General features: G+C 38.7%; 1 protein-coding gene across 1 annotated transcript in view; it reads right to left on the reverse strand.

Annotated features, from left to right (window-relative positions):
- Positions 1 to 14,072, reverse strand: part of CCDC102B (coiled-coil domain containing 102B) — a 141,291-nt gene that overhangs the window by 109,551 nt on the left and 17,668 nt on the right. The window contains exons 3-4 of the mRNA XM_033069978.1: positions 13,594 to 13,802; positions 8,102 to 8,210 (exon numbers count right to left, since the gene is read on the reverse strand). Of these exons, the coding sequence (XP_032925869.1) occupies positions 8,102 to 8,210; positions 13,594 to 13,802 (318 nt within the window). The remainder of the gene's footprint in view (positions 1 to 8,101; positions 8,211 to 13,593; positions 13,803 to 14,072) is intronic.

Below are 14,072 nucleotides of genomic sequence, written 5' to 3' on the forward strand. Positions count from 1 at the left end.
GCTTAGGAACTGATCCAAAGTTCATTGACATCAGCAGATTTCTCATTGATTTTAAGATATCCCTCAAGCTGTTACTTGAAGAAATGTGCAGTATTTCACCAATGTCAGCATGGAAAGTTTTGTTTCAAAAACAATGGAATAAAATTATTTAAGGCTGTTTTTCCAATCAAGCCTCCTCTCAAATTAGATTGTTAGTTATTAAGTGACACATTGCTATCCTTATCTAGGTAAGGATAGAAAAAAAGAAGTGAATCACTAAGAGCAAAATGCTTGCATCTTTAATTCAGTGCCTTTAATGTCATCAATTTTCAACTTTCTACCTGTTGTTACATTTAATTCTGCAGTGGTTTGTTACTTTTTTCAAGTAGTTTCAGCACAAGTTGATTTTATGTGGATGAATAACAAGTAAGCACACTAGAAGAAATATTTAACAACTAAATGAATGCTAAAATATAATACCAAAAGGTAAACTCAGGATTGTTAAACATATATTAAAAAAATATATATTAAAAAACCTTTTGGTTTGTTTGGGTTTTTTTTTAAACTATACACTGCAAAGAATTAATTTCTGATATAGAGAGTCATATGGTCAACTGACCACACTAATACATTATTAAGAAGCAGCTTTGTCATAATTTTGGGCCTTTCAATCTAAACTAGAAAAAATCCTTTTCATTAAAGATGCAATCATAGAATCATAGAATGATCTGAATTAGAAGGAACCTAGATGATAATTTAGATCCATCCCTGCTGCTCTGGGAAGGAGTACCTCGACTAATCCCTAGGACCATGATCGCTTCATGTACACAAACACATACAAACACACATATCTATAAATGTGTGCATTTGCACATTCCTCTGTCCTCTTCTTCATTTCATCACCAGTTATACTTTCTCCCAGTGGCTAAACAAACCTCTTCAAATGGGACCATTTTTTAATGGTTTTTCCTTTCACAGAAAATCTGTGCACAGAAATACGTTCCAGTATGCACACACATGTTTTTTCTGAACATGCTTTCTCACAGAAATAATTTTTCATTTCTTAGTTGTCTTTAAATAAAAAAGAAACAAAAAGTAATCCTGGTCTTGCTTGGTGTTTTGAATGCAAAATGTGCAATGAAGACAGAGAAAATATTGACAAGTAAGACTCAATGGAGTTTCAATATCTTGTCAGAAACCTGTATGAGCAAAAGAGTCAATGAAACTGTAGAATTATCCTGCACTTTCCAAATTAGATTTGTGGGAAAACAAACATCAAACGGAACCTTAATTTTATGCAGTATGACAAATTATACTTTATGCTGGACACTAAGATCATTAAGTACGTAATTTCCAGAGATAAAACTAAATATGAACAGGGGCCTGATTTATGAAAACAGTGGAAAGATTAGTTAACTCTTTGCAAGAATTGCTGCTAAAGCAGCAATACAGAATTCTTTCCTTACTGTCTAACTACCTGTCAGTTCCTGTCACGTAATTTACACAAGAAAAAAATGTATATATTAAAAGTAATATTTAAATTACAGTAATTTCACGGTTACAAGCCGCACTGACTATAAGCCACATCTCCGGGTGCTGGCAAACATTTCGTTCTTTGTCCATAAATAACCTGTACCCAATTATAAGCCGCTCTGTCGTTCGCAGCGAGGACCCGCGTGCAACAAAGTTGCCAAATAGTAACAGAATCACGGGATCGGGGGGGTTTACTGGCTCAGCTCGAGCCGTGAAGGTTCGGGGCTACCGATGGGGCCAGATGGCCCAGCTCGGCGCTGCCGCTCGGCGGGGCGGCTCGGGGCTGGCCGCCGCTGCTGCCAGGCTCTCTCGCCCTGGCCTGGCGCTGCACTGTGGTGGCAGGGGGGTAGGAGGCGGGGATGGAGCCCGCTGGCACCCACGGCGGCAGTGAGGCCAGTAGGAGGGAGCCCCTCACCTCCCCCCGAGCCACGGGGCCAGCAGGAGGGAGCTTCCCTGCCTCTCCCCCAGGCTGCGTTGCCTGAAGGAGAGAGTTCCCCCACCTCCCCTCGCCTATGCTGCCAGCATGGAGCCCGGGTCCACCCATGGTGCAACAGAGTAACCAGTGTGTAACAATTGGGTAAAGCCGGGTTTTACTGGCAGGTGCTCGACTGGGCACCTTGGTTTGCAATTCCGGGGTTGGAAATGTCAGAAAATTATTCACATACTAGCCGCTCCTGAGTGTAAGCCGCATTTCCGGGGTAGGAGCAAAATTTTAGTCAAAACGGTACAGCTTGTTATTCTGAAATTACTGTACTTTTATCAAACCAGGAGTCAGATGTGTAGCACCATTTTCATCCCGTTTCAGTCAGTCTGAAAATTCCACAAGTCTCCCAAACAAATGAAACATTGAAACCAGTCAGGAACACTCAAAATTCTAGACCTAGTCTAAAAATAATGAGATTTTATTGCAGAAATATTAAGTGCACCAAGATTACATTCTATGAAGTCATTTGCATTCTAAAATAATTCAGATGTTGTTTACAGAAAATTGCCTAATGATATTTTAAATCTCAGCCTTGAGGTTTCTGGTATCAAACTTTATAGAAACTCCTTTAGCACACTAAAATAGACTACTGCCTATTTTCTAGGGTATAAAAACACTATAAAATTGTTTTTTTGTAATAAATGTGTTCCTATGATAGCCATGCCAAGCACATAACATTTCTGGGCATCTTAATTAAAAAATTAAACAGAGAAATTCACAGTAGCCAGTATAGCCATTCAGGCTACTGATTTATGTCTGATAATTATTATGCTTTCTGCAGGCGACAATCAGAAGGCATTTTTTGAATCAGGTGAAGAGTATGGGACAGAATAGATGGTCTTACTATATATATATCTAAATTTTCTGCAAGATTACAAGAGTATCACTTTTTCTATTTCATATACGTACTAATTGAATGAAAAAAGCAATATCGGGTAAATAGCTGTATGGCACCTTCAGACTATAAGGTAATTTCAGAATAAAGATTTCTGGAGAAGGTAGAAATCATGCTGAGACTCTAACAAGGTCTACCTGTTGACAACTTGAGCCTCCAAATAGGCTGCTCCATTTTAAAGAGCATTTAAATGTTTACAGTGATAATGGAAGACTTGATGTATACAGAAGCTTCACTCACGTCAGTGAAGCTTCCTCCACCTGGGAACAACAGGTAGGGAACCATTCACAATCTCTTAAAGAAGGCAATGTTCCTAATTAAAAATACATAGATCATTGTAATACAGTGTAAAATATCTGTATACTGAGAGAGAGAACAGAAAAGACTTGTTTTAAAAGATGTGTAAAGATGGGGATTTTTTTTTGGCTCTATCTCAAAATCAATAGCTGGTGAGTTACTTTAAATTGTAAAAAAAAAAAAAATAAATTAAAAAATAGGAAGAACAGAAATGTCAATGCCAAAGATACAAAATGCTCATTTAGCCAGTTTTCCATTTTATCTAGGTATACTTTTTTATCACTGATGCTCCAAAAATATTTATGTACCAATTAGTGTAATTTTTCCCTCATATCCCACGAACTGGGATAGGAATTTCCCTCATTAACTACCAAAGCACTAGATAGTGCAGAGTAAAATTACATTCTGTTCTTCAGCCAAATAAAAATTCTTTTAAACAACACAGAAGTCACTGCCTATAGTAGCATTTGTAAGTCTGCAGTGCACACCAGTGGAATATAGTGGTACATGCACTTTTCCACTGTTCCCAGTATAATATAAAATTGTTTTGTAAATATTCCATCTTATTTAATTTTTAAATGACCAGAAAAGTACATCTTTCAGGTTTATAAAGATATAAAATTTTGAGGAAAATTTGCAATGAAACTAAAGAATGTTTTATTGTTCATAAGATAAAATTATCGTTCTAAAACCATAATTTCAACAGGCTTGCTCACTCCAATTCTGAGTTTGCAAACATCACAGCAACACATCAAGGATTTGTTTTGTTTTTTAGAGTCCAAAGACCTAACTCATCAAACTCAGGCATACTATTTGTGTTTCTCAGACTGATGGTTAATTATCTGTAAACTAAACTGTATCTGAAAAAATTGGATACCCCATTTCTGGGGACATTCAACAAGTAAAGTTGCAGATGTCAAAATTCTCATGTTCTTCAGAAAACTTAAAGATTCCAACTCTTTCCAACAATGTTTATTTTAAACCCATGTGTATCTAATGTCAATACCCTTAATTCAATCAATAGTCTAACAAACAATTTTTGCCTTTCTGTGAATACTCATACAAATACAATAATATGTGTAATTTTATACTAATTGCTTTCTTATTTTTAAAATAACAAAGTGTTTTGTATCTTTTAATGGGTGAATGGTATTCTTAGAACAAAAAAAAGGAAATTATCAATTACAACACCAAATGCAACTTTCTGTTGTATCTGTTAAAATGGTCTAATTTATGACCTCAAAAAAGACAAGATCAGTGCTAGCATCACACAAAGCTGCCTATAATGCTCATGGTTACTATATCATGGTATCTGATCATGGTATATGATCATATATTGTCACTTAACTACTTTTTTTATCAACTCAATACTTAGAAAACTTATTTACAACTTCCAAATTGATGGTGAGTGGATAATTTTTTAAAATTATGATCAGCAAGATCACCAAGGCTTTCCATATTTAGATTATTCCAAGGTGAGTAAATACTTGTCCATTAATGAAACTGATTAAAGAAAGTGATTAGTTACTGGGAGCACTAATAGACAAGTCTTGGTAGCTGTAAAGCTTCTAACATTCCCCAAAATCTCTCCAACTTCCAAAAGGCTAGAAGAGCTGTCCATTCCTAAAAATGGTTTCATTTGCAGAGCCACTGTCACTTGCAAATCAAGCACTTTTTTTCACATTCACAGTGGGACTGTTAGGCAACATACCAAAGGAAATAGAAGATTAATTTAGTCAAGGACATGAAAATAATCTAGATGTAATGATTGATCTGCTGTTAATCTAGAAATTTCTTTCTGATTTAATATTGAAAATGTATATTGGAATCAGATTCCATGCTTAGCCTAGTAGAAGTCTGCACTTTATTTCATTTTCAAATTTTTCCCTGTCAAAAATCTTTTCTGTTGTTCCAACATCCACTTATCAGCAGTAATATATAGTGAGTAATATTTACATCCATGTTGTCAACACACAAGGTTTGCTTTCAGTAGAGAGAGTTTCCACTTACAGAAACCCCAGGAATCACACTGATTGAAAAAATTTCATTCACATTAGTCAGATTCATCCAGATCAGTGTTTTTCTGTAATTTAAAAATGAGATTTATGTCATAAATATCAGAAGATGAACAGAATGTTCAAAATATCACCTCCTGTTAGCAATTAAAGCGATTGAGCATGTTCCCAAAAAAAAAGCAGCAACACGCATATGTAGGCATGCACATGCATAAATATTGTTATCTATCTGCCTATCTATCTATTGCCAATGAATTCTCAGAAATTTTTTTTCTTCCTGTCATTCTATTCCGGATGACAGTGGCATAAAACCTTTCACAAAAGCTTCCATTTCTTAAGCAAAACTATTAACTAGCTCTACACTTCCTCTGTTTTGCACAAATATAACAAGCTAAAATCCTACTAAATGAGCAAGCAGAAAATAAAGAACTAAAATCTGAAGGAATTAAAATATGAAAGATAGGTGTTAGTTTGTTGCCATGTTGCATATACATTACCTATTAACTAGAACTTGAGATTTAATAGACTACTTGCAATTCTTTTCAGGACATGAAAAAAAACTAATTAAATTCCTTCCATTATTCAAAATCTGAGATATTAAATTCATAGTGCATTTTAAATTTACTATCTATGTTTAGTTATATAGACACACATTTTGAGTTTTGTTGGATCAAAAAGGTCCTCTATCCATTGTCCTGAAAACTAAAACCTGTAAACTGCAACACAAATATTTCTTATTCTTCCAGTCACGAACTGGTTAGATTGAAATGAACATGTATTTCCTAACACTAATCTGACACAACCAGTCAATGTTCTTAAATTACTCCTTCAAGGCTGATCTTTGTAAAAGTACATTGCTTTCTGGCATCAGAATTCCACCACGAGTGTCCTGTTGAGCTAAATCAGCCTCCTGACACATCTACCAGTTCTCCTGAGCATAAGAACAAGCCTGTGTTGTACTCCAAGCCCTGACAGCTTTGGTTGACTCCTTAGTTTACCTATCAGAGCTGCCTCCCATGAGACTCTTCCCAGTAGTTCCCTTACTAAGCCAATATCCTGCTCTCTTCAGGTTCAGGGTCTGTACTCTGCTGCTCACCTTTCTTCTTTCAGGACAACTAACACTGCTATTTCAAAGTTACCACAGATGAGGAAATTATTCCTCATCACATGCCTAGATAGTTTCCTTCATATTATTCAACAGCAGATATTCAACAGCTATTCATCATCGCTTGTTGGCCCTTTGAATGTCTTCAGCAAGAATTTATTCCTGAAACCCAACTGAAATCTCTATGACTGCAGCAGCCATTCTACCTTTCCAGCAGCTGTAGTCACCCATGAAAACTGGGGTTTACATCTCCGAGAACCGAGTTCTTTAAACACCTTTTTTGTTTCCTCATTAGATATTTTGTAACAAACTCTTACCACTATGACACCCTTACTGGACTCTCCTCTGATCCTAGAGTCACAAGTTGATTACCGCCCATTCTTCTGGAGACCTCAAAAGACCTGAGACACGTATGGATCGGAGGGCAACTTCCATTCCCTCAGCCCATCCTTGCTGGTGTTTCTGGAAGTCCTTCACAGTACTCCAGTTGCATGGATTTGGCACAGTATTTGAATTGTTCCAACAATATTGTACTTCTGTAACCACATATAGCTTTAATTCTCCTAGGATGTGTGTATTTCTGTACCAACACTTGAGATGGGTGTCCCTTCATATTATTTTATCATTCCTGAAGTCTTTCTTGCTCCTATCAGCCTGTGTCCTGAGCTTTCCAGCCAACCACCACTTCTTCATTTTATTGTGGTCTGTAATCTCTCCTTTCCTAGTTCAAAGCTCTCCTCATTTCTTTACCCAGCTGGTAGGATCAAGGAGACAAGACCTGGGTCCCCCTGACCTCAACCCCAGAGCTATGCGGTCATTCCCAATATGCTCCTGCCTGGTGCCCATGAGGGTGAGCAGTAGCGTACCAGTCTAAGGACTGGACAAACCCTGGCAATCTCTCTGCAATGTTCTGGATCATAGCCCACAGTAAGCCACATAACCCTCAATAAAGTGAGTGTGGAATACAGAGGTTTCTACCCCCACAGGACCACGCCTCCTACTATCACCACTCACTGCTTCTTCCTGATGTTAATGCATGGTTTGTGTTAATAGTGGCCCTGATGCCTCACAAGTCATGGCTTTCTTCTCATTCACTACCGGGTGTTTGAACCTTTTGAACTGCTGATCTGGAAAAAGAGCCATCCTACAGTTGCTGGAGAACATACATTTCCTGCCCTCCTACTGTGGGCCTCTGTTCACTGTGAAACTCACAAGCTCTGGTTGCCTCTCCCATGTGGTTCAGACTGTCGCATCTCTGGGTTCCTGTGAAGATCCTGTTAATCTCCCCTTTGACTTCTCTGATCCTGCCTTACTTCCTGTCCAGGTTGATGGGAACAACACAGCTTTTCAGCCAATTTCTACAACTCTGCTGTTCTATTGCTCCAGCCTAACAGGAAGGGTGGCAGGGCTTTCCTGAACATCCCCTTACCCCACATGGATCATTTCTCTCTGAACACAGGCCTTGCTGGACCCTGATCACACACTGCTGTACATCAGCACCACCAACCTCACCACACATGGGGATGGGACACCAGAACCTCCTGTGGCTGGTCCCTTCCTGGAAGCCTGTGGAGCCATCCCAGTGCCACTCCCACAGCTCCTTAAGCATTAGTGCTGCCATAGCAGCATCCACACACCCTGGTCAGGTCCCTCCCATCTGACTGCACAGAATAATAACTGATAAACGGTCGACTTATCACTTTCACAATTTTACTCCTAGTTACAACAAAGGAAAACAGAAGTCTACGTTTTCCTTTCTTATTCCATGTGATAGCAATGTACTGCTAACATACCTGTTTCAGGCTTTCCAGCTTGGTTTGTCTCAGTTCTTCATATTTCCATTTCCAAAGAAATAATTCATTTTCCATCTTTTCCATTTCTTTCTCCAGAAATATATTCATTCTAAAAAAGTATTTTAAAATTTAGTATTGTACAGTTTTGAAACTGACACAATAAAAATTACTTTGAATTTCCTTCTTATAGCTTGAGTTATATTCTGCTGCCTTTGTCAATGGTATATCTCAAGCTTTCTAAAAGCCTATATTATCATTGCATAAATATTCCAAAAGATTCACCAAAAATAATAGCTAAAGAAAAAACAGAAATCCCATAGTACAGAGTTAAAACTTTAAATGAAACAAAATTTTGGGATAAACTGAAGGAAATTTGAATTCAGTTAGTGGTTCAGGCCAATTTATTGCCCAATTTATCACAAGTTTCTTCACAATTAGTGAAGATCCTCACAGAAAAAGTATTACATCACTTGTATTAAGTATAAACAGAAGATTAAGCACATATAATGAGGGGGAAATATACACTATAAAGACCAGAAAACAAAGACAATTTATGTTAATTGTCAAAAAACATTATTAAAATATGTATGTTTCAGATTTCAAAAAAATAATTGCTCCTGGAAGAAAATTATAGAAGAATTTCAGCAAAATATACTTAGCACAGAAATACTATGCCTATACAATGAGAAAAATATGAAATAGTTGAAAATAAAATTCCAATACTGGCCATTAAAGAAACTGTTGTGTGCCACAGTAATTTTCTATTCTAATGCAGGCTAACGGAATTTTTCAACTTTTTTAACAAAGATGTTCTTGCCAGGTTTACTAGAACTATATTTTGAGAATATTTGGTTTAAATAAAAAGTATTATATAAATTTGGTTTAAAGCAAAGTGTATTGATAGTATTTGTCTGGGGCATTTCTGTGCAGCAGACTTCAGGTTTGCACAGAGGTAGCAAGAATTGTCACTGACTGGACTGACTCAGGTCCTGGAAGCTGTGTCAGCTACATCAATAAAGCAATCCACTATAGTGAAATATCTTCTTCTCTCTTCTTTTATACCTAAAACTGATGCTCTTGGATCAGGGATCTCCATTTTCTACCTAGATTTAGCAAACAGCACAGATTATCTTAGCAAACACCTAGAACTCCCATAATATTACAGTAATAAATTAAACACCATTATTTGCAGAGCAGAGTGGAGCAAGACGCATTTCAAGTCAACAGTTTTTCTTTCAAAGTAATGGGATATTTCGTTGGACTGATATCATCACGTCATTGGGGAACTAAGAGAATTATTAGTGGGACATTTAATACAGTAGAAAGTGAAAGCATGAAAGATGACATTCCAATACTTTAAATAACAACCTATTGACTGTACTGAATGTAGTGAAAGTCCTCAGAAATGGTCCAATCAGAAAAGTAAAAGAGGAATGTACAATGTGTTTTGCTTATTTAGAAGATTCTAGGGTTTTTTGTGTTACAGTACTTCTTAAGAGAGATCATCTCCTTCTGATACCACCAATTGAAAGAAATTATTCTGATTACATAATGTTTACTCTTTATATAAAGAAAACAAAGAGTGGAAGAAAGAATATAGCAGACATCAGAAGCAGCTTACTACTAGGTAAAAGAATCAAGTTCAGAGCATTTTTCATGGATCTTGTAACGAGACATTTTAACTCATTATCTTAATTAAATCACAGAATTACACAGAATGGTTGAGGTTGAGAGGGACCTCGGGGAGGCCATCTGGTGCAAACCCCATGCTCAAGCAGGGTTTACTAGAACTGATTGCTCAGGACCATGTCCAGATGGCTTTTGAATGACTCCAAGGATGCAGATTCAGCAACCTTTCTGGGAAACCAGTTACGGTGTTCAGTGATCCTTGCAGAAAAAAACCATATTTCTTGCTGTTCAGGCAGAGCCTTTTGTTTCCACTGTCTACGTTAACCAGCCAGTCTTAAGCAGTTCCTCTTTGATATTATTAGGCATCAGAGGGCTAGCCTGTGGACTTTTGGTTTTAGAGGAAATAAACACTTTTAAGTTCAAAACAACAAATTTAAAACTAGAAGACATTTAGATGAGAACACTGACCCAAAATATGACAAAAGATTTTAAGCAAATGATTATGCAAAATGCTGAGCCACTCATAAGGTTTGTAATTTCCATTCATGTTAATGGGATCTCAAATGTGTAATTTATATGAGCTATTAGTACTGGGAAGAGGATATTGGTGTGCAATTTTACATTGCAAGCCCAAGCCTGATATTTTTTAAATGTCAAAACATAAATTTTCATCTCTTTATTTTTTTTTTTTTCAGACTTGCTCTCTTTTTGTCCTTTGTAAAGCCTGACCTGTGTTCATAAGGCAATGCCAACATTACTGATGATAGCTCTAAGGAGAATGCAATAAGCAGAAGTCCTCTCAAGGTGAAGAAGCAAAACATCTTGTGGAGAGATTAGTTAGAAAGCCAAGAAGGCTACTAGTTAGGTAGTTGTTAGGTAACTTAGGGGGAAGTTCAAACACTGGATTTGCATAAGCTAACTTGGCTCTAGAAAAAAATGCACTCACAGTTCAGAGTGCTGCATGTAAACCAGGAAACTGCTGAGAAGTCCTCTGCTGTATGAGTAAGATCATAGTGACTGCTAAAGTAACTTTTGGCCTTGGGGTTCAAGCTGTCTATGATCTGTTTGCTTTTGATGCAACACAGCTGCATGTCCTTGGCTCAAGTTCACTGAGAAATTGCTAGAGTTGTGAGAAAGAAGCTGTGAGAAAGTACTTAAGCTAGAGACACACAAGATAAGGGGAGTAAAAATGCAAACAGGGGTGAGATTGTTGAGATTGTCATTACTAGCAACTCCAGAATACAGGAGTAAAAATACTGACGCGAGCAAGAATAAAATCTAAGAGAGAAAACAGGAAATTAGGAGTTGGAAATTCAGTAAAATCAGCCAATTCTACTAAGTGGAGAAGACCAACCCTTTCTGAGACAGCAGGTGACAGCCTGCACAACAAAGACTCATCAGCTGTCTCAAGAGACTGGTGACTATGATAATACTTATCCTAGAAGCATTATTCCTGTTTGCTCTCTGAATTGCCAAACACAGTTGCTTCATACTTAGAAGTTGCATATATTCTGCTTGCATAACATCTCCTCATGCAGGAAATGTTGCCCTCCTGGAGAGGGAGCTGTACCAATCCCTGCTGTTGTGTGGAAATCACTGCTCTGTGAGCATTTTTGCTGCCTGAGGTTGGCACTGCCACATGTTGCATGTTATAGATGTGCCCCAATTCTTACTGTGTGCCAGTAAATTTATTGCTTTATACCACAGTCAGTATATATCTAGGCACAAATGGAAAAATCTGTTTCTGTGAAGTACAGCTAAAAATTGGTTAGAGAGGCATGTGAACAGACAAACCAAAATCTATTAAAGTTTTGCCGAAGAAGTGACTAAAAGTGAGTTGAAAAATTATCAATTTTCTAAAAGAAAACTATTATATATATGTGCACATACTGTGATTGCTAATGAAGTACCTAGGCCCCTAAATATTTCAACCCTGGGAAAATGGGTATGTGAGACATCTGTCTCCTAACTCACAAACATATTTGCTGCCACACAAAAACTAAATACTTTTTAAGGAGAGAGAGCATGGCCATCTTCTGCTATATGATTCACCTAGAGAATTATTGTATGCTTTCTACAACAATCTAACTCATATAAAAAACCACATCAAATAGTAGTTAGGAATTGAAAGGATTTTTTACCTCAGATTTGTACTCTCTGCACGACAAATATGAAATAAACTGACAGGCAAACAATGTGAAATAAACTGATAGAAAGGAAATTCTTCAACACACTTTACCATTACATTTCTGAACTGAAAGTGTTGAATATATTTGTAATAGACATGGAATTTTCTTCCTTTTAATTTTCTAATTAACTGAACCCGATTTTGAAATTACTGTCACCTCTAATTACAGCTTAGTCTGCTACTACATCATCATAATTCACACGCGGCATGTTTCCTTGAAAAGCCTTTCTTTTGAGATTCAATCTTTGACAATATTGACCATTTATACAACATACAACTTCTCTTAGGCCACCAAAATGTACATCTATATTTATGTGAGGCAAATTCGATATGCTACATAAGTGTGTAATAAATGTGTTACTCCCTCTTTGTTACCGGCTTTTATCACAGACTGCTAGAAGTGAAGAGGTTAAGATTAACAGCATTTTGCAGCTGATTCATTTATTTTGAATTCAAAAACAGCCTTTGTCATTCTGCAGTTGGCCTCTTTCAAAGTCTGCTGGTAGAGTACAGTAATTTCACGAATACAAGCCGCACCAATTTGACCAAAATTTTGGTGGAAACCCGGAAGTGCGGCCAATATTCCGGGGCGGCTAATACATTAACAAAATTCTAAAAGCTGCCAACACGGAAGTGAGAGCCCGCGGCAGCCCCAAGCCAAGCTGGAGCCAGGCCGGCCCCGGCTGAGGTGGGAAAGCCTGGCAGAGGCGGGGCCAGCAGTGTGGGGGCGGGCGGCAGAACCTGAGCCAGCAGGGCGGGGCAGGGGGGGCGGCAGAGCCCGGGCCAGCAGGGCGGGGGAGCCTGGGAGAACTGGGGCTAGCAGTGCAGGGGAGCATGGCAGAAGCAGGAAGGCCGGCGGGTGGGGCTGCCTGGTAGCGGGGGAAGCCCAGCAGAATCGGGGCCAGCAGCGTGGGGGAGCCCGGCGGTGCGGGGGCCTGCAGTGCCGACCAGGGCGAGGAAACGCGGCGGCGGTGCAGATGGGAGGGGGCGGCCGGCGAGCCTGGCAGCGGCGGCAGCGGCTGGCCCGCCGGCAGGGCGAGTACGTAAACGCAGCGGCGGGGCGGTGCTGACGGGAGAGGGGGGCCAGTGAGCCCGGCGGCGGCTGCAGCACCACCCGGCCGGCCCCGTCAGCAACCATGAGCGGGCCGAGCCTGCCTGGCCCCGCCCTGAGCCAGTAAAGCCCGCTATGCCGCGATCCTGTTACTAATTGGCCAATTTGTGAAAGCTGCGCACGGATTCTCGCGACGAACGAAAGTGCGGCTAATATTCAGGGTGCGGCTTATCTATTGACAAAGACAGCAACATTGTCGAGGCACCGGGGGTGCGGCTTATAATCCGTGCGGCTTGTATTCGTGAAACTACTGTACATGAAAATTTGTTATTATGCACAAAGCACTTCAATAACTGGATATAACAAACATTAAATATCACTGCATTGCAAATTGCTAATAAGTACATATTTGTACAGAACACCTCTTATTTAAATGACAGAGAAGCCAAAGAAAACAATAAACACTCTATGCTGAATTGTTTCTCTAAATGCTTATTAAAGCCTTTCAAATAGCAAGGAATAAAGCTTAGAACATATGGGCTATAAATGCAAACATCACCATCTTAGAAACTGCCTTCAAGCCCTATATGAGAATTCCACAAGTAGGACATATTTTGCACTTACTCTCTTTCCTTCTGTAAGAATTTTCTCATCTCAGCCAAATGCAAATTTAAGACTGATACATGTATTAAATCATTCTCTGTTGTCTTAGCTGTAGTGCCCCAACTTATTTTAGGTTCCTCCAAATAGATGCTGGAAATTCCATTGGGGAAGAAATCAGGAGGCTTTGGAGTGAATTTTTTATTGTCATTGCTTTGGTCTTTGTTTACACCCTGAGAAAACAAAAATATGACACCTGAGTAAAACACAGATGAAGGAAAAAGACTGACATAGTTCCAACAGGGTCTATCGCGTTTCTTCTAGACATTTAAGGAACATAGGAGAAAAAAGGAAATAGAGAATATCTTAGAAAGCTGGACTGTACATGGGCAGAAGGTGCAAAAATGCCAGTACATTTGAATAACTGTAATTTTGGGATATCTCACGGCTTCTGTTATGACAAGCTTCATATCCAAAATATTTCTAATGCATCTTTACCAAGG

The sequence above is a fragment of the Catharus ustulatus genome, chromosome 1 (genome assembly GCF_009819885.2).
Source record: "Catharus ustulatus isolate bCatUst1 chromosome 1, bCatUst1.pri.v2, whole genome shotgun sequence".
NCBI classification, from domain to species: Eukaryota; Metazoa; Chordata; class Aves; order Passeriformes; family Turdidae; genus Catharus; species Catharus ustulatus.